At 37.3% G+C, this 23,306-nt stretch overlaps 3 protein-coding genes across 3 annotated transcripts; 2 read left to right on the top strand and 1 right to left on the bottom strand.

Annotated features, from left to right (window-relative positions):
- Nucleotides 1–86: 86 nt before the first annotated feature.
- Nucleotides 87–1,091, bottom strand: LOC143859022 (putative disease resistance protein RGA1). The gene has a single exon (XM_077369699.1). The coding sequence runs from the start codon at nucleotides 1,089–1,091 to the stop codon at nucleotides 87–89; it is 1,005 nt and encodes a 334-aa protein (XP_077225814.1).
- A 224-nt stretch (nucleotides 1,092–1,315) lies between these two features.
- Nucleotides 1,316–10,229, top strand: LOC143859140 (putative CoA ligase CCL7). Its single transcript, XM_077369822.1, has 6 exons — nucleotides 1,316–2,618; nucleotides 4,304–4,493; nucleotides 8,015–8,160; nucleotides 8,936–9,003; nucleotides 9,406–9,508; nucleotides 9,684–10,229. The coding sequence occupies exons 1-6, from the start codon at nucleotides 1,608–1,610 to the stop codon at nucleotides 9,795–9,797; spliced, it is 1,632 nt and encodes a 543-aa protein (XP_077225937.1). The 5' UTR covers nucleotides 1,316–1,607; the 3' UTR covers nucleotides 9,798–10,229.
- Nucleotides 9,935–18,543, top strand: LOC143859021 (uncharacterized). Its single transcript, XM_077369698.1, has 7 exons — nucleotides 9,935–10,219; nucleotides 14,229–14,478; nucleotides 14,868–14,990; nucleotides 15,165–15,207; nucleotides 16,306–16,410; nucleotides 17,622–17,718; nucleotides 17,895–18,543. The coding sequence occupies exons 1-7, from the start codon at nucleotides 9,935–9,937 to the stop codon at nucleotides 17,979–17,981; spliced, it is 990 nt and encodes a 329-aa protein (XP_077225813.1). The 3' UTR covers nucleotides 17,982–18,543.
- Nucleotides 18,544–23,306: the final 4,763 nt, after the last annotated feature.

Raw genomic sequence — 23,306 nt, 5'->3', positions numbered from 1 at the left:
CGGCGTCCTTCCTTGTCCCCCACAATGAAAATGGATAGTGTTAGGAGGCAACTCAGTCGCCCAATCCCAATGGGCACACAAGTTAATCACCTACAACCATAAGTATCTACATGTCTGAGGCTACTCATTTTTCTCATGTCCTTGGGCAAATTGCGGAGCTTGTAACAATGTCTTAGTTTCAATGTTTGCAAATTTGGTAGATAGCTGATCGATTCAGGTATTGTTTCAATGGAATTACTATTGGAGAGGTTGATGTATCTTAGCTGCTTCAAATTGCATATAGAATCTGGGATCTCTTTACGTTCCCATTCCCTAAGATCTAGGCATCTCAAGTATCTAAGTTCCTTGATGTTGCTAGGGACCTGGAAATTATAACAATGGCGTAATAGTATTGTCTTAATGGTTTTGGCCTTGTACAACCTCTGATCATTTAATGGTGAAGAAAGTAAATGAGAATAGATATATCGTGTCAATGGAGGAATATTTTTGGTTTTTTCCCGATCCACGATATAACACTTGTTCCCAATAATAGACTGTGCAAGATCGTGCACCAAGTCATGCGTCTTGCACCTTGTTATATTTCCGTCATCATCTTTTTCTATGTCTTGGAAGAAAGACCTCCATAATAAATTATTGAAAATCTCATTTCCAATGTCTTCCAACTCCATTCTTCCATTAGGGGTAACAAAGCCATTAGCCATCCAGAAAAGAAGAAGTTCTTCTTTCTCAATGGTAAAGCCTTTAGGGAACACAGAACAAAAAGAAAAACATTGCCTTAGATGAGATGGCAAATTAGTATAGCTCAATCTTAGAGCAGGCACAATTTCATCTTCTTTTTGTTCCCATATTTGGCTGTCTCTTACAGACAACCACGAAGCTTCCTCCTCCCTTTTGAGACGCAGGAGGCTACCTAATGCCTTGGCTGCTAACGGCACACCCCCACATTTCTTGACAATATCTTTACCAATTGCAACCAAGTTTGGATGCTCTTCACTTCTCCCTGATACAAATGCTTGACTCTCAAACAGAGACCAACTATCACTGTCTGATAAACCAGTCAAGTGGAGGAGGGAGTAGTGAAGCGCACCCATCACCAATGCAACCGTTTCATTACGAGTAGTTACAATGATTTTGCTCCCTTTACCTTTACAGGTTAAGATTTTCTTCAGATTATCCAACTTTTCTTTATTTTCATTCCTACATCATCTAGTACAAGCAAAAATCTCTTCTCAGATATTATATCTCGGAGGCGTTAAAATTACGATAGAGAAATTTTCTATCTGAAATTTTGCACAAGGGGGCAAAAATTATAGTAAATTTTGAACAAGGGAGGGATATAAAACTGGTAAAATTAAAATTTTAAACTTATTTTCTATCTTGGGGATGATTGGAAAGGGGGGCATATTTTTTTAAAAAAAGGGGGTAAGTATAAAAAAATATTAAAAAATAAAGGTATATTTTTTTTCCAAAAAATTAAGGGGGGCAATTGTCCCCCTTCCCTTTCAAGTGCCATCGCCCCATTAACAATAAAACCCATCAAAGATAGGAAAGAAAACATCCACTCTTTTAGCATCAAAGTTTTGATCTCTGCAACCCAACTGAAAAAAATGGAGAAATCTTGTTATGGCAAAGATGGCATATACAGGTCTCCACGCCCACCAATCCATCTCCCAAAAGACCCCAACACTTCAATGGTCTCATTCCTTTTTCGCAATTTATCGTCCTATTCCGACCGGCTAGCCCTCGCGGATTCCGATTCCGGCGAGTCCCTGACCTTCCACCAATTCAAAGTCATGGTCCAAAAGGTTGCCCATGGTCTAGTCCAAATAGGCGTAAAACAAGGTGATGTTGTTCTACTTTTCGTCCCGAATTCAATCCAATTCCCACTCTGTTTCTTCGGAATCATCGCTCTCGGCGCAATTGCAACAACTGTCAATCCTCTGTACACCATCGGTGAGCTATCTAAGCAGGTTAAAGACTCTAATTCCAAGTTTGTTATCACAGTCCCTGAGTTATGGGACAAGGTGAGGGAATTAGGCCTACCCGCCGTGATACTTGGATCAAAAAACCAAACTCAGATTGTCTCTGATCATGGAATTACCTACTTCTCTGATCTGATCGATATGGCGGGGCCTACGGCTTTGGATTTCCCTATGGTTTCTATCAAACAGACTGACACGGCCGCACTGTTGTACTCGTCTGGTACCACAGGTACTAGTAAGGGTGTTATTCTGACTCACCGGAATTTCATTGCGGCCGCGCTAATGGCTTGTTCTGACCAGGATACCAATGGAGAGTTGCATAATATATTCCTTTGTTTCCTTCCTATGTTTCATATATTTGGGCTGTCTATCATTACTTATGCGCCGTTGCAGAGGGGGAATTCAGTTATAGTTTTGAGGAGGTTTGAGTTAGAGGAGGTTTTGAGGTTGATTGAAAAGTATAGGGTGACAGATTTGTATGTCGTTCCACCGGTTATGATTGCGCTTGCGAAGAATAGCTTGATTAAGAAGTATGATTTGTCGTCATTGAAGAGGCTTGGTTCTGCGGCTGCGCCACTTGGGAAGGATGTAATGGAGGAGTGTGCCAAGAATATCCCTAAGGCCATCGTAGTTCAGGTACTTCTGCTCTGACCAAATGATTTAGAATTTATTTTGAACTTGCCCAGATAGGGAGTGACTTGAATTTGTAATCTCTGATTAATTTTTAGCAAGAATTGAAAATTCTGGTTTAGCGGAAGAGAGGCAAACTAAGTTGTTGTGTGATACATGGGCTGAAACATTGGGGAGTCCACATGCCCAATAACTGCAAGAAAGAAAAAATATATAATTTTTTTTATAAAAGTGGGTGCAATCGTACTAGCACATATGCACTGGATCCCATCAGAACTCCAAAGTCAAGCGTGCTTCGGCGATGGGTGACCTACTGGGAAGTAATTAATGAACATGTAAACTTGATAAACAAAGTTATTTATTATGTCGATGTTTATTTGACAGTTGGGTTGACGTTTATCTGACTGTTGGGCTGTTACTAATTTGGATATAGAATATTAGTGGGAACACAGTAATGTTTTAGTGATTTATGTATATGCTTTATTTCCTCTAATCATCATGGATCTGGTGCCAAGTCCACGAACTAACGATGTTCTGCTGGATCTAGTTGTAGGTGTAAAAGAACATAGCAAGAAAAATAATAATGTATTTATGGCTGTGCTTATCCACGGATCCGTGCTCCAATAATTATTTTTATCAGTTTAATCTGCCACAAAATCTTCTAAGAGTAGTTAGGAGCTTTGAGATAAACATTTTTTGAGAGAGTGGGTTTTCTATCTCATCCATTATTTTTTAATACTACACATGAATATTTCTTACGATTTTTTCTTATCGTGGTTTCCTCCTATGTTGGTATCAGTCCAGGTTGAAATAACTCGGTTGAAGCCGAGTTTTTAGTTCGTTACCCACTGTTGTGTATGGGTTTTTTCTAATACGGGCTAGATTGATTTTTTTTTGTTAACCCTATGCGTATGGATTTGATAGTTAGAAAATGGTTGATAAAATACATAACTAGTTGTGGCTTGGTGTTGGGTCTTGCATAGTTTGCATAGCAACAGTCAAATTGTCCTGGTTACAGACATGTTAAATAATTTAGAAGTTTTTCAGATATGCCAACTTCGCATGGTACTTCATGATGGAAAGCATCCCATTTTAGAGATTTAGTTATTTTATTCATATGTCAGATTTGATTGTTTCATCTGCCTCATTGTCTCTGATCTGTTCTTATTACTCTCATGGTGCAACTGACTTTTCAATGAATCTATTTTTCGTACTTCGATGACTATATTAAAATAATCATTTTCTTCTTACGGTGCTTGTTTTTTGGGTAGTGTTCATAACTTGTGGATATGCTTCAATGGAATGAATATTTGTGATGAACTCTATTCTCACCACATTAAGAAACTAGCTAATGACAGAACTTTCTAAGGTTAAATTCTGTTTTCCATACTGACTAATTGCAACTTATTGCACCTTTGATAACACTTTCTGGCCATGTAATTTAGGGCGATGATATTTTCACCCCCCCTGCATTACGCATGCGCTCCCCTTTTAAATTGATTTGACTTCAAAAAGCGTTAAAGTTGCACACTGTTCAAGCCAAATCACCTTATATGGGGAGCGCATGCGTAATGCAGGGTGGCTGAAAATATCATCTCCCGTAATTTATTATAAGATATATTGCAAGTACAGTATGACTGATGCTAAATTCTTCACGTGATGACTTTGGGTCCATATATTGTTGTTGGTAGGGCTATGGCTTGACAGAGTCATGTGGAATTACCTCAGTCGAAAATAAAACAGAAGGAGATCAGCATTTTGGTTCGACTGGAACTCTTGTTCCTGGGGTTGAAAGCAAAATAGTTAGCGTTGACACATTAAGACCCCTTCCTACTAATCAATTAGGGGAAATATGGATTCGAGGCCCAAATATGATGACAGGTATGATTTTGGTTAATATTTTACTATCATTTAGCCTGTATATGCACTTTTAATGGACTCGAATTTCGGCTGATAATTAGATTGTATATTTGTATGAAACGTCTATATCTTTCATTCCATAAACCATATATGACTATCTTAAATGTGGTCTGTATATGTACTTTTAATGGACTCAAAATTTAGGCTGATATTAATTAGATTGTATATTTGTATGACACATCTATATCTTTCATTCCATAATCCATATATGACTATCTTAAATGTGGCTGGTTTTGGTTCTCACATAGATCCTCAATTATTTGAAGGAAATGCATCCCATTAATTTGAACTAGTTAGAATGTAAATTCTTACCTTCTTTTTATGTTCTCCACTATTAGCCAGCTGACCACTTTTTTTGTGGAATGAAAGCACCCTTGAGGGACTTCTTTTCTCTCTATAGGCTTGCTACATATTTTCACATGATTTACATGGTATCAAAGCAAAGTTTAGAGCATATAGAAACAAAAGAATTAGATCTTTTGTATAAGCTATATTTGATAATCAGATCTGTTCCAAAAGCTATCTCTTTTCTCTTGCTTGTGATCTCTTTTATTTCATCTTTTAATCTAGGTGCTGTTTTTCATCATTCTCTTGTTCCTCTTTTAAACCTAATCAATTTCTTTTCCTCTTTAACTTTCATACATTTCATTGTAAACCCCAAACTTCTCATTTTCCATCTCAAAAACCTATTTGTGTATTTCCAAAACATTATTTCACATGTTTTTTAAACCTATTTCTCACTACTCTATCTCTCTAATGTATTTCTCTTCTTGATTTTTTCTTCTTCAAATCCTGTTTTGAAACTCTAGCTCTCAAACTTCTTTTTTGAAACCCTATTTTTCATTTTCAAAATCCTCCTTCCATTCTCAAAAGCCTATTTCTCATGATTTTATCTCTCCAATTTATTTCTTGATGCACTTAAACTACTGGGAATCCACCAAAAACAAAAAAACAAAATGATAGATAATTGAGCATTCATACAAAAAACCAATAGATCTTCTCAAACAATGGCAGAGAAACAAAGACAATAAATTTGATCAAAACATGATCAAAGGCAAGAAAATCGCATTCAAAATCCAAAGGTCAAACTATATAAAGTGCCATACATGCTACTGTCCTAAAAATACTGTTCACGTTTTCATTGCATAGGGCCCGCCAAAATTTACTTAATCTTTTAAATAAGAATCACTATAAACTATCCTGGATTTGTGCAAGTTTGTCAATTTTCATGACGATTGGACCTGTATAGGGCCCATTATTGATAATAACATGATGCTTTCGATGTTTTGAGACAGAACATATGCCGATCTGGCCTGGGGGATAGAGGCAGGAATGGGAGGAGTGAGCGAGGGTCCCGGTGTTTTTGAATTGGGCATTGAGAAGATGACATTTTTTTTATTTCGCTTTCTTCTGGAATGGAAATCAATCTCTCATTTTCCTCACCTCTCCACTCATACTAAAGTACTCAGAGATACTTTCTTTCGTTAGGGCTCGATCCCTAACCGGAATTGGACGGGGTGCTCCCTCTTCTTCAGGAATAAAATGTTTCCTATTTACATTCCCATCTCTTAGAAAGAGCCGCTAAACGATGGGACCTGCTTTGAGCCCTACTTTTGGATCTCGGTCAACCCTCTTCTTCTCTTGAATCATCTTTTTTGAATCAATGGCTTATTCATGAATTTTTCTTGCATCAATTCTCCCTTGGGGAAAACTCGCACTTGAGTTTGCATCTTTGAGTTCCAACATCTTATCATAGTCTAGTTTTCACAAGTTCTTTTGAAAACCACGACCTTGATTGCATTGGAAACTTGAGAACTTGTAACTATGCAAGACAAATGACAACAAAAGAGACTCGGTACACAGTCTCTTGACCAGTCATAGAAGCTAAAGATCCATCAACCAAAGTAACAATGGAAAAAAGGGTGGCCCAGTGCACGAGGCTCCCGCCATTGTGGGGTCTGCGTAGGGCTAGATGTATGCAGTCTTACCCCTGCTTTGCAGAGAGGCTGTTTCCGTGACTCGAACTCGTGACCACCAGGTCACAATGGAGCAACCTTACCGTTGCGCCAATGCTTACCCTCTAACCAAAGCAACAATCGAATTAAGTGAAAATTATCAAATGATGTAAAAAACTGACGATGCACTTGTCATATGGTCAGATGAACTATAATCAATGACCCAAGGAGAAAACTAAAGAGAAATAAAAAGCCGTGTATCACTTGAATTTGCCAAAGAAGCAGAGGATGAGGATCACAAGTAGCTCACTTTTGAGTGTGCTTAACAAGCTTGTCTTAGTCCTCACATGAGAGAACCACTGAAGCACGAGTAGAGGAGCACCATGCTGTTGAGTCAATGACAGCTTGTTGGGAAGTATACTCTCCATGAACAATGTAGGAAGCCAAATTCTCCCAGAAAGGTTTCCAAAACTTATCCTAGCAATTTTTAGATGTTATTTAATCTCCCACAATGATCTCATTTTTTATTGCCACGTCCTCTACCACCGCAACCACCTCCCCCAAAATGCCCGTCCTCTGCCATAAGCACCACACTACCTATGCCATCATCACCTTGGCCAACAAAAGAAGCCAGGGATGATCCTCACCAATAGTTGCTTGTGAAGAGGATGAGGATACCTCAACATGTTGAAGCTGTGAATAAGGGCTGTTCAAAGAGGGAAGCTATTTGCTAGCCAATATTTGGACAGAAAACCAATAATACTCTGGACCAAGTCCAGAGAGAAAGTTAGCCATCTTAAATGCCGTTGGATGTCTCTTCAAGAGTTCCAAATCAGATGCAAGAGGTTGACACACATTCAATTCTTCCCCCATACCACGAAGAGTATTCTAGTACTCAAACTTTTGTTCCCTTGTATGAACAATAAGCTATTCTTGAATAACTACTCATAGACACAATATATTTGCATTTTTCTCTTAGCTCTATCAAGGAGCATTGCATTTGCACTAGCATGTGGTTCCATACAGTTTCAAAGCCAAGTCAAGATTTGATAATCTGCTTAGATCCAATCTCATATTTATTGTTAAACATACTAGGTTTGTCTTGATTTAAAAATTTCAATTTACCCTTGGCACGTAGGGTTACCTTTACTGATTGGGCCCATTGAGTTTAACTGAAGTAGGTTGGACACTAGCCATCTCCATGTGTTTGACTTACACTCATAATGTACAGTCACAATGTGAGTATTAATATTAGATTATATTCTTACATGCAAAATAAATGGAGGACATCACAAGAGGCTGTAACATAATAGTCTACACATAGGAACAACATACCACACATAAGGATCTAGAAGTCACTCTGTGTGGATAAACGAATTACAATATTTCAATATTGACGCAAGATGGATCCTTTTGTTATTATTTAACTTCATATCTATATTGCTTTTACCATTAAGTCACTAGTCTAGCTTTTCAGATATATTTTTTTGATTAAAATTTATTATATTAAATTAAGAATTTTTTCAGGTTATTTCAACAATCCACAAGCCACTAAGTTAACAATAGATACACAAGGTTGGGTACATACTGGAGATCTGGGATATTTTGATGAAGAAGGACGATTGTATGTTGTTGACCGTATAAAAGAGCTAATCAAATATAAAGGATTTCAGGTAGCCTAACCTTTTCTGGCTATTTTTCTTTTCTATTTTAGAACAACAGTAGACCATCATTTGTATGTTCTTATGAAAACTTGCAGGGCATACACTGTGGCACTCCTCACTCAATTTAATTAAGCAATTATCCAAATAATTAACAACGACCAAGCTTTTGTTGTTAATTATTTGGATAATTGCTTGACTAAATTGAGTAAGGAGCGTCACATACACTGCTTGTCTCATTTTTGAGAATGTCATGTGCATTGACCAATGAAGTCTCAATATATAATATGAGTGGTATGGGTTGCTCAAAGCATGCAGATGTGTCTATTCTCTAGTTTAATAAAGCACATCTGTGAAGTAGTTTTTTGTTTTTCCTTTCGATAATATACAATGTAACAAAAATTTATTGAGAAAATGATGTACAAGTTACAACATGTAGATAAGAGGTTAAAAGAAGTTATAAGAGGAGAGGATATATATTCTTCTCTTATAACTATATGATATAGAAGAGATATACACTTACTATATGTTATTATAGTGTGGATGAACACTCATATGGAGATGGTTCTGATCAGGAGAAATAAATATCTGGATCTAGAGTTTTCCATCATTAGGCAGAGGTGGTCCTTGAGGTGTGCAAGTATCTAAATTATAATCTGTGTGATGGAATTATATTCTTCAACCATGCCATTTTGTTTATATTGGAAAGCATCTAAAACATGTTATTGCGCTAAGTCTTTTTGTTTGCTATGAAAGTATTGATTTTCATTTGTGCAATTGTTTGTAGGTTGCACCTGCAGAGCTTGAAGGGTTGCTTCTTTCTCACCCCGATATATTAGATGCCGTTGTCATTCCGTAAGTTGTAACCAATCTATGCAACATGTATATGTCTATGCATACATGTGTATAGATATTTATTTATGTATAGATGTACAATCCCGACAAAGGGGGGGACAAAGGCTATTCTCAATGGGATATTGTACCTCAGGCATCCATGGACCTAGGACCATAGTAACATGACTTTCTCTATATCCATCTCAATATATTTCCATGTATCTATACTCGATCGAGTAGATAACTTACGTATAACAATGTGGGCCCCACTGTATTTTAAGCTGACGGAGTAGATAAGTTATCTACTCGGTCGAGTAGATACAATAAAACCATAAATCCCCATATTATTACTCTGTAGAAATCTAGGTTCAATGCTATAGAGACTATCTGTTGAAACTTGACTAAATCCTTTTACCCTTGTAGATTTCCTGATGCTGAAGCTGGTGAGATTCCAATTGCGTATGTTGTTCGCTCTCCCAACAGCTCACTAAATGAGGAAGATGTTCAGAAATTTATTGCAAAACAGGTATGGAAATGATTTCCGTATGACAATTTACAAACAACATACATAACATTGTACATTATGCTTGCTTCTTCAAAATACATAAATATATGTATTTATTATGTATATATGCATAGATATATACACTTATAATTAGAGGGCATCCAATATCAAATTCATGGTTGTGTTTTTTGTGCAGGTTGCGCCGTTTAAAAGATTGCGGAGGGTAACATTTGTGAACAGCCTTCCAAAATCAGCTACGGGGAAAATCCTTAGAAGAGAGCTAATTGAGAAAGTCAGGGCGAAGATGTGAGATAAATATTTGTTTTCTTAAGCTAAATTGTTGATTATTGTTCTACTATATTTTATGGTTGGGGTGCCCCTTGGTGTGGAACCAGGAACATGTGGGTCACCTCATGATTGTCTATTAGCATAGACAAATTGAAGGTCATGGTGATAAAGAATCTAGTGAATGGGCTACCAAATTTGAATTCCTTTGGTAGTGGAAATGTGTGTGAGGGTTATCAATATGGTAAGGCACATTGTCTTCTATTTGACAAGTCTCTTTCAAGGTGCAAGGCCCCATTGGAGCTTATCCATAGTGATGTAATGGGACCTTGTAGGACACCTTCATTTCCTGGCTTCCGCTATATGTTGTTATTTGTTGATGATTTTACTAGATTCACTTGGGTGTACTTTATAAGGGAGAAATCCGATGCATTGTGTAAAATGATGGTAAGTGTCACAGTGCAACTCACGCAAAATCAAAATTTCTCTGATAAAGGGGATGTCCGTAATGGCCTAGCACAATGCTAGTCAAGCCAACCAAGTTTGCACCCACAAAGATCACACAACAAAACAAGAACACACACAAGAGACTTTTTTAACATGGTTCGGCCAAACAATGCCTACTCCACAGGCAACTCCATTGCCATCATCTTTCTCAAACTCTTTAGGCAAATTAAAGCCATTACAAAGGAAACTCACAACAGTTGCCTATCTGTTGCCTATCAACAGCGTATCTGTTGCCTGTCAACAACCTACCTGTTGCCTATCAACAACCTACCTTCCTTGGGCAAAAACGCCCATTACATAGAATTTGCGCAATTCGTATGCCTAAGCACTTACAAATGACAAGCCACTATGTGGCATAACAGTTGCCTAACCACCTGGCCATGATTGCCTTAGCAAGTCTTCACAATGTGCAAGTGCATGCCAATGCCTTAATGCCATGTGTGCCAAAAATGCCCACTAGTTGCCTTTGCTTAGCCTTGGGCAAAAAAGCCCAAGCAGTGCCTTGGTTTGAATCATAACCGTTTACAACCGTTGCCTCCATGTGCCAACACACTCAGGCGCTTGCCAATTGTCACATGTGCACTGATGCCCTGGTTTTGCCTATGCGTTGCCCACCAACCAGTGCACACTATCCAACGCCCACTAGCTAGTGCCCATTAGCTAGTGCCTGCAAACCAATGCTAACCATCCAGTGCCCATCATTGATCCAGTGCCCACGAATCCAGTGCCCAACCCAACCAGTGCCGAACTAGTCCAGTGCCCAACCAGTGCCTACTGATCCACACTTGAGTTAGGTTAGGTTCTCACTAATGCTTGCCCATGGAAGCTATGCATAGCCCACACCTATGCTCTAGGCCATGCCAAAGCCTTGGTTCCATTGCCTTCTTTCCACCCTGATGTTCCAAGTGTACATTGGCAAGGGTGCAAGGTGCCACCACAAGCCAATGTGTGTGTCAACATTTTAAGGGGGTGACAGTAAGCCATAAGAATGGGTTTTGGTAGAAATGGTCAGCCCTACCGTGTCAAAACATGAGGCATAAATTGGTGCCCTACACCCATGTTGATGCAATGGTGTAAAATGATGGGTCTCGCCTTATCAAAAGGTTTATGGTATAATGAAGGTCCCAGCCATGCTACACATTAGTTAACCTAAGAAAATGTTCCAGTTAAATTTTTCTATGGAAAACAAAGTTCCAATGAAAAATTTTCTTAGAAGGAAAGCAAATGACAAAGGAGAGAAAGAAACATGTTTAGTAAGGGTTAGGCATTGACTCCGCTCAATCTGTCGATTGACCTCTACTTGGGGGGAAAATGTCATGTCTTACTTCATTTTCTAGTGGTTAATGCGTTTTTTATTGCTTTTAAACTTGGGGGAGCAATCGCTTGGAGACAATAAGTATCAGTAGAAGAGTCCTGACATTAGTGTCCTAAGGTCTCATCACATTGGCTCATTGGGTGAGACGATCGGCTGAGTATTCAGGACAGCCAGGGGACAGGTCGGAAGCACTCCGGGTGGCTTCCATCTATACGTGTCTGATCGGCTCCCAAGTGGGGTCCCATCGGCTGATCATTCGAGACATTGCCTGTGCAAGAGGGAAGGCCGAGCAAGATTCCCGCAAATCTACAGTAGTCCGTCAACGATTGTCGAAGGTTGAAATGTAATACATCTCGAAATGCCTCTTGAAAAGGCATTACATATAGAAAATCAAGGATCAAAGAACCAAGCTTTGATACACTTGTTCACAAAAAGAACAAAGCAAGAAGCAAAAAAACACACTAAGTAACACCACAAAAGACAAAGTAGGGAGGGAGAGAGAGAGAGAAATTCTAAAGATTATTATATTCAAAGCTTATTTAACGTTTTCTCACTTCTCGCCGACTGTTACCATTCACCTCCCTCAGTTCTCACGTTAACTCTTCTCAACTATATAAGCACAAATAAAAACAACCTACTTGTAGTCTAATTCTAACAACTAGTATCCTATTCTAACAATAACTCTAACCACTATCCTCTCACAACTAACCACACAAAGAAAAGGCACGGTTCTCTTCTTTGACTCTGACAACCTCTCCAACCAACCATAGAACTCTTCTCTAACAAATGAATCCTCCCATTCTAACTTATAGAAACCAAATTTAAAACTAAATTCTTAACCGAATAGAATTCCTAGTTTAACTAGGATTCAAATATCTCATGTGAGCCCGCTCCACGCCACACACTACGCCGTGTCCGCACACGTCCGCACCACCTGTGCCGGCCCGGCTCCTCCGCGTATGTGCATAGAGTCGGCTCAACATTACATAATTCAATTTTGGGTTGGGACTCAAAATTTGATTAGTTGTTGACAGATGAGAGAGAGAGAGAGAGAGAGAGAGAGAGATGACTTGTGGAATAAAATTAAATTCTGATACCAGTAAGAAGACTACCAAAATGAGTGACCCGAAGTGCAGGTATAAGTTTAAAGCGTTGAAATTAAAACCAATTAAACTTCTCATTAAAGAAAGAACTTTGGTAAATTTTTGAAGTTCACGGATGGTCTGATGATAGTATGAATCTGAATGGATGTGGATTCAGACACCAAATATAGGATCCGAGGAATATTCTAATTTGGATCGACTCAGATCCTAGTTGGATCAGTCCAGTTGACATTAGGCTTGTCACCGGACCCAGATAGTTTAATGGATCCTTTGAATCTGATTCTTAATTATTACTATATAGATAGATTTTTATAGTTTCGTTAGAGTCCCACATGTGGATATGGAAAAAGTCATTGTTTAATCAGTGGGTCTTATACGTTTCTGTGATTAAAGTTCTGTGTTTCATTAGAGTCCCTCTTGTTGAACCTTAAACCCATTCGCTTATCGCTGTGATTGTGTTCGCCCAATAGCCCCCTGGTCGGATTGCAGGAAAAACATTTATTGTGGAATTTCTTTTCTTAGATTAACATAGTACGAATCTCTACGAAGGAAGCTTCAAAAGAATGCCTAACGCTAGCGCCCTAAACGCCCTTATTAGGGGCCCCATAAAACCCCGAAGGGCTATCAAAGAACCCCGAAAGGCAACATATACCCGAAGGGCCATCAGAGAACCCCAAAGGGCAAGACAATACCCCCCTTCAGAAAGGGCTATCCTTGGAGACTGAGTTTTGGTCACAACCCGAGTTTACATCATCCAATTTGAATTCATCTTAAAATCCCATATCATTTTGTCATATGTACTTTCATGAAATGCTTAATTAGTAACACATACACATACATGCCTATGGAACTTTCCAAGAATCAAAAGATTATATGACATGCAAAAAAGAAATGTTTTTTTATGCGATGATCATTTCAAAAAAAAAAAAATATATATATATATATATATATATATATATATATATATATATAGAGAGAGAGAACGGTTCCTACACATATGTGTAGAGAGTTCTCTACACACTAGCTTAAAATACAATGGGGACCCACATTATTTGGGTGATCCAAGCCATCAATTTTAAAGGCCCTCACATAGATAGGGTGTCTACAAAAAATCAGATCCATAGGATCACCCCAACCCTACGATTTGTGGAGGTAAAATGGATGTCTTTAAACCTTTACAAATTAGTCCATTTTTTGCCTCCACAGTTCGATTGGTTAGAATGATCCTATGGATCTGATTTTTTGTGGACACCCTATCTATGTGAGGGCCTTAAAAATGAATGGTTTGGATCACCCAAATAATGTGGCCCCCACTGTATTTTAAGCCGGCGTGTAGATACTTATCTCCACGTATGTGTAGGAAATAGGAACCGTTTTCTCATAGATATATGGGAGAGGAGAAAATCGGCAAATGTCCACTTCTCTCTGTTACGTGTCTTCAGATCCCATGTCTCGTCTCTCAAACGTCACTTCAGGGAATAAAGGGCAGATTTTTTTATTTTCTGCAAAGTTCTCTACTATTTACACGTAGCCGAGAAAGAAAATATCTATTTTCACCCGTCTTTTGTCCCAAAAAAGAGAGATCATATCCTCTCAGCTATGTCTCTATTTCTCTTTCCCAATTCTCTCACCGAAGACTGGATTAGAACCACACGTTTCTCTCTCCCCCCGTTGTTCATCCACCTGTTGCTGCATCGCCCTCTTCTCCCATAAAACCATTACCGAATCCTCCGTTTCTTTCTTCTTCAAAACCTGCAGCAGCTTTGCACGCCTTGACCTTGGTAAGTAGATTCATCACCATGTATGTGAATTTGGAATTTGGGACTACTTCAAATGCCATTGTTGAAAATTCCCTATGGAAATGTACGCAAAATGTGATGATCTATCCAATGCACATTGAGTGTTTGATGGAATGATGGAGAGAGTCATGGAATTCTCTCACCTTGGTACAAGCCAAATTAGGACAGATGAACAAAAGCAATAGCAATTTTCAACTCAATGCCAAAGAAAACAATTGTCTCTTGAACCATTTTTCAATTAGCTATTAGGTTATATTTCCTTATGTTGATTATTATATTTGTATTTCTAATCTGCTGTGTTTATTTTAAATCTAAGATTTTAGTGGCTTTTTCTATTTGCTTAATAGGTTAGACTTGCTTTTGTTGTCTAGAGTCTAGACTGAGTGAGCAAGCTCCGAGCCTATTCGATGTTTATATTAGCAGCAATTTTGTGAACACTTGCTCTACCTATCGGACTGACTCACCACTCACTTCAAAAGGAAGATTTTGTGATTGTAAGTATGGCTATGAATTTTCTTGGGTTTTTCTAAATTTTATATTATGCATTTGGCAGATGCTTAGTTCATCGGTTCAGAATCAGTTTCATGGGTGCTTCGAAAGATGGGTATGAGATATGTCGTTTTGTTTTATTCTAAAATTTTCTACCTCTTTTTTTTATGATCTTTTAGGTACTATGACAAACAAAACATTCAAGAAAGGAAAAAAGTTTAGGTATGCTCTGTCTTACATCATTTAATTTCTAGGATTTTTTTTTATAAGTGAAGTTTCTCTTTTATTTTTCTTAATGTCATGATGACAAATACAAATAAATTCAGTCAAGAAAAAAATAAAAGGTCTATCCTATCTTTGTTTCTATCGATCTATTTCCGATAGAAGTATTTAAAAGTTGGTTTCTCTCTCTGTCTCTCTCTCTCAACGACTATGGATATAATTGAGGAATATCACTGTGGACAAAACATTAGGATACTCCAAACTCTTCCAAAAGCAGCGGGCAAGTAAACTAATCACCATCCCAATTTTGTAAGGCATTGGCCTTTTTTAATCATTTCATATGTATGTTATAACTTTAAGCTATACAATTTTTTTTCAGTTTTATCGGTGCATATTTAACTGAAGAGTAATTTTTATTATGCTTATGGACAAATGATGTTATGTGATACTCTGATTAGATTTCCATAATTGATGATGTTTTGCCATTAGAATGAATGCCAACCTGTGATTTCCAACGAAGTCCAATGGCATGAAGATTTGTAGGTTGGTTGGTACAGTGATAGAATCATGCTTACGCTATTTTCATCTTTTAGAATGAGCTAAAACTCATTGTAGAAGATTTCATACCTTCTATTTCTAAGCCAAGTTACTATTACGCTGGTTTGTAATTTATATGTAGTTTTGGGAAAATGTTTATGGAGTTTTCACAGATTTTATTTGTTCAAGTTCAAATATTTAACCATGGGTGAGAATATTTCGGTCATCACTAGATTTGCGGGGAAATTTGTTATAGAATATCACTGACACACTTGTGTCTTCTTAGATTGACTCTTTTTTCCTTTTTCCTTTTTCCTTTCATTTCTCAGGGTTAACAGTAAAACAGAAAGGAATTGAATTTTTACTTTCACTTTAATAAGGTACAACCTAATGCATAGTAAGTCATAACTTCAAATATCAATTTGAAAGGGTGAAAGAATCAAACTCGAGCTTTTTTTTTTGGGGACAGCTATTTGTACTTTGTTAATAACACCTCCTAATTTTGTGTACTTTGTTAATAACACCTCCTAATTTTGTGTAACATGTTTCAAATGAATACAGGGGACTTCATACGAGGTTAAAAAGTTGTTTTCAGGTTACAGATGAATACAAGGGACTGCAGACGAGGTTAAAGGGTTTTTTTTCCAATGTCAAGAGGTTAAAGGGGTAAACAATTCAGATGTGGACTGCTTATGCATAGGTTTTATACATGCGAATATATATAAGTCCTGAAATCAAAACCTTATAGTGCATTTCTTGATTTTAGACTTGACTGAAATTGGCCATTCTTGGTGCTTATATTATTGAAAGCTTCTGTGATCATGGATTTACATTTTTTTATGTTAGACTTTCTTGCTCTGATCTCAGCCTGTATTGATATTTAGGTTTTTCATATATTCTTAACACATTTTCTTAATTTTTTTTGTAATTTATTGCATCACCGTTTTCAGTTGTTTTTTACAGCTATTTGCAGGTTGTTGTTAACACATTTTTTTCTATTTTTAAATTTAGTTGGAAGATTCACAAAATTCTTACACTCCTACCACAGGGATTTTAAGTTCTGAAATGATAAGCTAGGAAGAAATTACTGATATTGATATTTGTCAGTATACAACTAACATGATACACATGTTACAAAAATAAATTTTTAATTTTTTCAGTTTCCACTACAAGACATATACTTCTCTTATTTATCTCTATAAACCTACCTAGGATGTATAAATTTTAAAAACAAAGAAGTTAGAATACTAAATTTTATGTGGCCAAAATCTTTTGCACAATTTGCTCATGATTATATTATTTTGGAGCATTTCATTTTCATGATTTTATTATTTTGGAGCTTTTCATGTTTCTTTCCATCTTTTGGCATCTTTCTACTCTATTCCAGCATGATCTGTGTCTTGCCCCCCTTTCAGTCGCTGACAGAGTCAGGGAACCCAGCACCCACAGACTTTGGGATGGAATTTTTTATTTTAATGTACGCACAGACTTTGGGATGGAGAGAGACGGGGCGTACATGCTGAACAATATGCTTGCGAAGCATCTCTTTCATTGTATGTCCCTGTTTGTTCTTCATTTTGGTCGACATGTGTTTTAATTCTGGTTTGATTTTATTACTGCTAATTTTCTCTACATTAACTATACGATTGTGAGAAAATTTGGTATTTTAAGTTTATAGACTTATCATGTGTCAATGTAGAGACAGCCTGTTGTCTATCTGAGCCAATTGTTGGGTGCTCTCTCTCTTCTTTTGTTCTCTTTATCCTTCACTGCTGAAGCAATTGTTGAAAAAATACACCCCTCATATTGTTCAGTTGGGATTTTTTTACTGTTCATTCTAACTTCCCTTTCTCATTCATTTCTCTCCATGTTTTTAGGCACAATCTGCATTTCCATCATGCATTGTTGACTGATCTCTCTCCCTGCCAGATTTTTTATTCAAATTCTCCTCTCCCTACACACATTCCTAAAGAAGTATGCATGTCTGCCACTTTCTACCTTATTATTTTGTAATATTTAGAGCTATTTATTGGTAGATCATGCTTTCATGTATGGGTGTTTCCACCAGTTAATTATCGTATGGGCTTCATCATTCTTCTTTAAAATTTTCTTCACTTCATGTGATGTTCTCATAGCACAATTTGCACCAGGTTTTCTTTACATTTTCCTTCAGTTCATGTGATGCTCTCGAAGCACAATTTCCACCAGGTTTGACTCATGTTGCAAGATCGGGGTGAACAAAGCGTGTGTTTATGGTGTAACATGCACGCACATTGAAGAAAGGTCAATGATATCTTCTTCTACATCTTTTCTTTCTTCATTTGGATTGAATTTTTAATTTAGATTGTTCCTTGGTGTGGCAATGAGGTGTGGGCTGGAGAAGAATTTTAAAGAAAAGTTGCATAGCGCAACGAGGTTTGTTTGATGTTTGAGCTGTCAAAAAGAATGCTCTTGCACAAACTATATAAAGGAAAGATAAGTTGTTTCTTTATGTGTTGATTTTGAGAACCAATAGTGAGTTACCAATAGTTAGATCAACGTGCTGAATGGACATTGTTTTGGCCCTGGGAAAAAAGTAGGCACCCCAAGGATCAACATACATATTCCATTGTCTTCATCTCCATGTAATGGTTTTTATGACAACAGCTGATGTTCACACCCTATTTCGTTGTATTTTTTATGGGCTCAGGATACCCTATTAAATTGATGTATGTGCCCTATTAAATTGATGTATGCGTGTACCGCAGGTTCTATCCTTTTTAAATTGAGTCAGGAATATATCCTTTATATTTTTCCAAATTAATCAATTAATTGTCTTAATTGAGTTGGTGGGAAGTTGATGGTCGTTAGAGATGGAGTTCAATGACTTTTCTTGCTAATTAGGAAGAGTATAATTTTCTTGCTAATGAGGAATGAGTTGGCTTTCACATGTTAATCTCTTTGTCATTGTATTTAAATTCCCGGTTTACTTTTTTTCCCCGCCCCGTGCATCGCACGGGGTTTCTTATTATATATATATATATATATATATATATATATATATATATATATATATATATATATATAGGAAAGTGTTGGTGAGCTTAAGCACACTAAACTTATGGTGAGCTTTAGCGCCCAATCACATGGGTCCCACATTTTGGGGAGTGATCCAAACCATTCATTTGCAAGGCCTTATCATAGATAGGGGGTGTACCAAAAATCAGCTCCATAGGATCATCCTAACCCCTCCATTTGTGGAGGACAAAAATGGGGCAGATTTGTGTCTGTCCATTTTTGTCCTCCACAAATGGAGGGGTTAGGATGATCCTATGGAGCTGATTTTTGGTACACCCCCCATCTATGTAAGGGACTTTCAAATGTATGTTTTGGATCATCCTAACAAAGTGGGCCCCCATGTGATTGGGCGCTTAAGCTCACCATAAGTTTGGTGAGCTTAAGCGCACCAACAGTTTCCTCATATATATATATATATATATATATATATATATATATATATATATATATATATATATATATACATACATATATAGTAGAAGAGAAAATAAGAGAATTTTTTGTAGAATTACACATCACTCTTTTTGACTCTTTTTTAACAAAGGCACCCATTCAACACACATATTTTCAATCCTACCCCCTCCTTTATGCTTTTTAACAAAGGCACCCATTAAAGCCACATAATTTCAATCCTACCCCCCTCCTTTATGTTTTTTTAATAAAAAATCTATAGGGTGATCTTAACCATCCGATTTGAGAGGAACAACATATTATGAAAACCTCTATAAGATTGGAGAGCTAGGATTAGGACTGTCAATCGGGTCGAGCTTGGGCGGCTCAAGCTCAGCCTATGTCTATACAACGGTCGGGCCGAGTTCGGGCCTGACTAAATTAGAAAATTTGCTTGCCCAAACTCAGCCCAAACTCCACAACGGGCTTCGGGCCGAGTTCGGGCTTGCCCATCACCTCTTATTTTCTGCACGAGAAAAGACTAAGCCAAGCACAGAAAAGCCAATTTCATAGAAAGCCATTAAACTTGTTGGCTTTGGCATGTGAGAAAAGCCACACAGATTGATTTTTTGCCAGATTTTGTCTTATTCATTTAAAAAATCTAAGGTCGAACTATAGCCTATAGGATATGATGATCCAAACTGTTCATATGGAGTGGGCTGAAGAGGGGCAAAATAAAGAAAGAAAAAAAACCTATTAATGTCGAACTATAGCATATAGGATATTAATGTTTAAGTAACCTATTTAATTAATATCTACTGATTTTTAAGGGCATAAAAAATCTTGAAAAATTATATAGTAAATATATTATTGGACTCGGGCCTATAACGGGCTGGACGACCCTTGATCAAGCACAACCCAAATTAGAGTTCGGGCTTCAACTTTTGACCAAGCTTGGTTTGGCTTGTTCTTATTTTAATTATGGGAGGGCTTTTAGCGGGCCGAACGGGCGGGCTTCGAGCTTGCCCATCCCGATTGACAGTCCTAGCTAGGACCAGCCTCTGGAAATGATTTTTGGGGCACAACCTATTTATGTTGTGTTCCACCGGTTTGGATCAACCTATGATGTGGTATGTACAGTTCTTTGTCGGCCCGTGCATCGCACGGGGTTTTTTACCAGTATATATATATATATATATATATATATATATATATATATATATATATAGAGAGAGAGAGAGAGAGAGAGGGAGATGATATTCACCCCTCTACAGTACGCATTCGCCCCTTATAACGCGAACAGTGGGCAACTTTAACGCTTTTTTACGTCAAATCACGTTAAAAGGGGGCGAATGCATACTACAGAGGGGTGAAAATATCATCTCCCTATATATATATATATATATAACAATAGAATTCACAACTATCTTCCTTCTGAGGCTCTAGCTCCAGATTCTCTGAAATATATCACGAATCTTTATTAAATTCTCTCTTTTTTTAGACCTTGTTTTCCTATACCTAATATTCTCTTCTTACAAACTCTACATTCTTTAATTAAAATCTCTTCGACGCTTGTCTCGGCATCTATCAACTCGGCACGCAATCCGGCAAAACCCAAGTTCCTATTTCTTTTTCTCAATTGGAGGGGAATGACGTGGCCACTACTTTTGGCTGCAAAGGATAAAATTTAGGAAGTGTTCCAAGAATCCAATACATACATGATGTGGGTATAAATAGTTTCTCTATTTAATTTATTTGTTTCCTTCTAGCTATTAGGTAGTTTTAGACAAATATGGCTTATTGCCTTTTCTTATAATTTGAGTCTATGTAGATTTAGAAATTTAGTTCAATTAGGAGGAATTGGATTCAAATAATTTTAGAAAGTAGAGATTTACTTGGATAAGAAGTTAGTGTTTTTATAAAAGCCTATGTGAAGGGTTGTTGCCCAGTTCATGTTTGTTTTATGAAATAAAGAAATTTTCTTCTTTCTTGGTAGAGAGAGTTGTTTATCTCGTTCTTCGTGGATTCGACGAGTGCCCTCCGTGGATTCAAAGGTTTATCTGATCAGTGGTTGACGGAGATCAATCCTCGACTCGTTCTTCGCGCTTCTGGCTACGCCAAGAACTCACCCCTAAAAGCTTCAATCCTCGACTCGTTCTTCACACTTCCGGCTACACCAAGAACTCACCCCTAAAAGCTAGCCGTTAGAGGGAGGGTTCCCATTCCCTTATAACCCATCCCTATCTACTTCATTTACGCAATGCGGGACTATTTGCTTTTGCGTGGAACCCCAACAATCTCCCCCTCCACGCGGAAGCAATTTGGACCATCTTGCCCTTCCACGCGGCGGCAAGGTGGGAACCACAAGATAACTATACCAAGGTTTCCGAGATCTTCCCCGAGAGACATTCCCGTCCTCCGAGGGAAACTGGGGTGACCACGCCCTAAGCTTTGATACCATTTGTAGGGAATCAAACCGGGTAGAACTCGACCCTAAAAGCTAGCTGTAGAGGGAGGTTGCCCATTCCCTTATAACCCATCCACATCCATTTCACATGTCAAATGTGGGCATATTGCTTTTGCGTAGAACCCCAACACTTGTAAAGGTGACACTATTAATCTATATAAAACAGTTTTGTGCTGAATTTCCAGCAAGAGCGGCTCTCATTAATCTAATTATATCTTTGTTTTCACAGATTATTTTGACATGAAGGTTCTCCTATCAGAATATACACATCCTTGGCATCAATATGGATATAAAGTTTACTGAATTTGGAGTTAAAATGAAGGAGTTATATTGATTTAAAGTCGGCTCTAAAAATCTGTCCAAAACAAATTTTCAGTAAGTGCGTATGATAAAATTACACATGTCTTTATTTTCAAGTACAATTTTTATGAGGTTTCTTCTTAATTTGGATTTAAAATGATGGAGTTATGCTAATTTAAAGTCAGGTCTATAAATCTGTCAAAGACAGAATTTCCAGCAGGTGTTAGCCTCATAAAATGAATCATATCTTGGTTTTCAAAAACTATTTTGATTTGAAGTTTCTTCCATTAGAAAGTACACATTCTTATCATCAAAATGCAAATATATTTTTGCTTAATTTGGATTTAAAATGATGGAGTTATGCTAATTTAAATTCAGGTATACAAATCTGTCAAAAACAGAATTTTTTTTTTTTCAAGAACTTAAGCTGAAATTCTAAGAATTGAAAAGGAAAATAATATAAGAAAATATACCTGTAGAATTATGTTTTGTACTTGATTCCTTTTTTGAATTTTCAATAGAAATCCCCAAGAATTTCTCCTTCACATTTCTTTCGAATTTCCTAATTTATCTCTAGAGTTTTCATTTTTGGAAAAAACAAGAGAGAGAGAATGGGGTCTCATCTTTTTTGTTAGTTAGATTTTGATTAAAATAGTTTAAAACCAAATGTCAAGAGAATCTCAGCATGTGGCCACATTCTTCCACATGGTAAGAGGAATTCAACATTTGGCAAGGCTAGAATGCATATGGCAAGGGTGATTCAACAGGTGGCAATTGTAACCCACATGGCAAGGACAACTTTAACATGTGGAATGGATTAATTATCATGGTTTGAGATAGCCCACGAGTCAACTCAGTTTTAGTGAACTTGGGATGACTCTGGTTGACTAGGTTAAAGATTATTGGACTCAATTTTAACTTTAATTTTCTGTTCCAATGATCCCTTTTGGACTGACAATTGGTTCTAAAAAAAGAAGAGAAAAAATAGAAAACAGGGCCTTAATTAACAAATCTTGAACAACTTGTGTTTCTTGTTTGCTTTTGCTTTTGCTTTTTGCAGGTTAATTGCAATGATTCTAGTGATCTAAATAAGGAGGTTAGGAAATGTTTGATGGATGATGGTGCTGATCTCACGAACGAAGAAAGGTTAAAGATTAGACAATTTTTGGAAGCATATGTGGATGATCAAGTGTAGAGTTTATCAGTGTTGGATGCTACCATTCATGGGTGGATTCAATATTAATTATAGGTGAATTACAACTACAAGCATCAGAATTCAGAATTCAGTAATAAAAGAATGCCATGACCTTGGCATTTTATACTTGTAAGCTTCCTTCGGGTTATGCCA

Source organism: Tasmannia lanceolata, unplaced genomic scaffold (genome assembly GCF_043159265.1).
Source record: "Tasmannia lanceolata isolate RefF3 unplaced genomic scaffold, GAP_Taslan_0.1 ptg000029l, whole genome shotgun sequence".
In the NCBI taxonomy this organism is placed as follows: Eukaryota; Viridiplantae; Streptophyta; class Magnoliopsida; order Canellales; family Winteraceae; genus Tasmannia; species Tasmannia lanceolata.
Note: the sequence above shows the minus strand (reverse complement) of the source record. Positions and strands in the feature narration are given on the sequence as shown.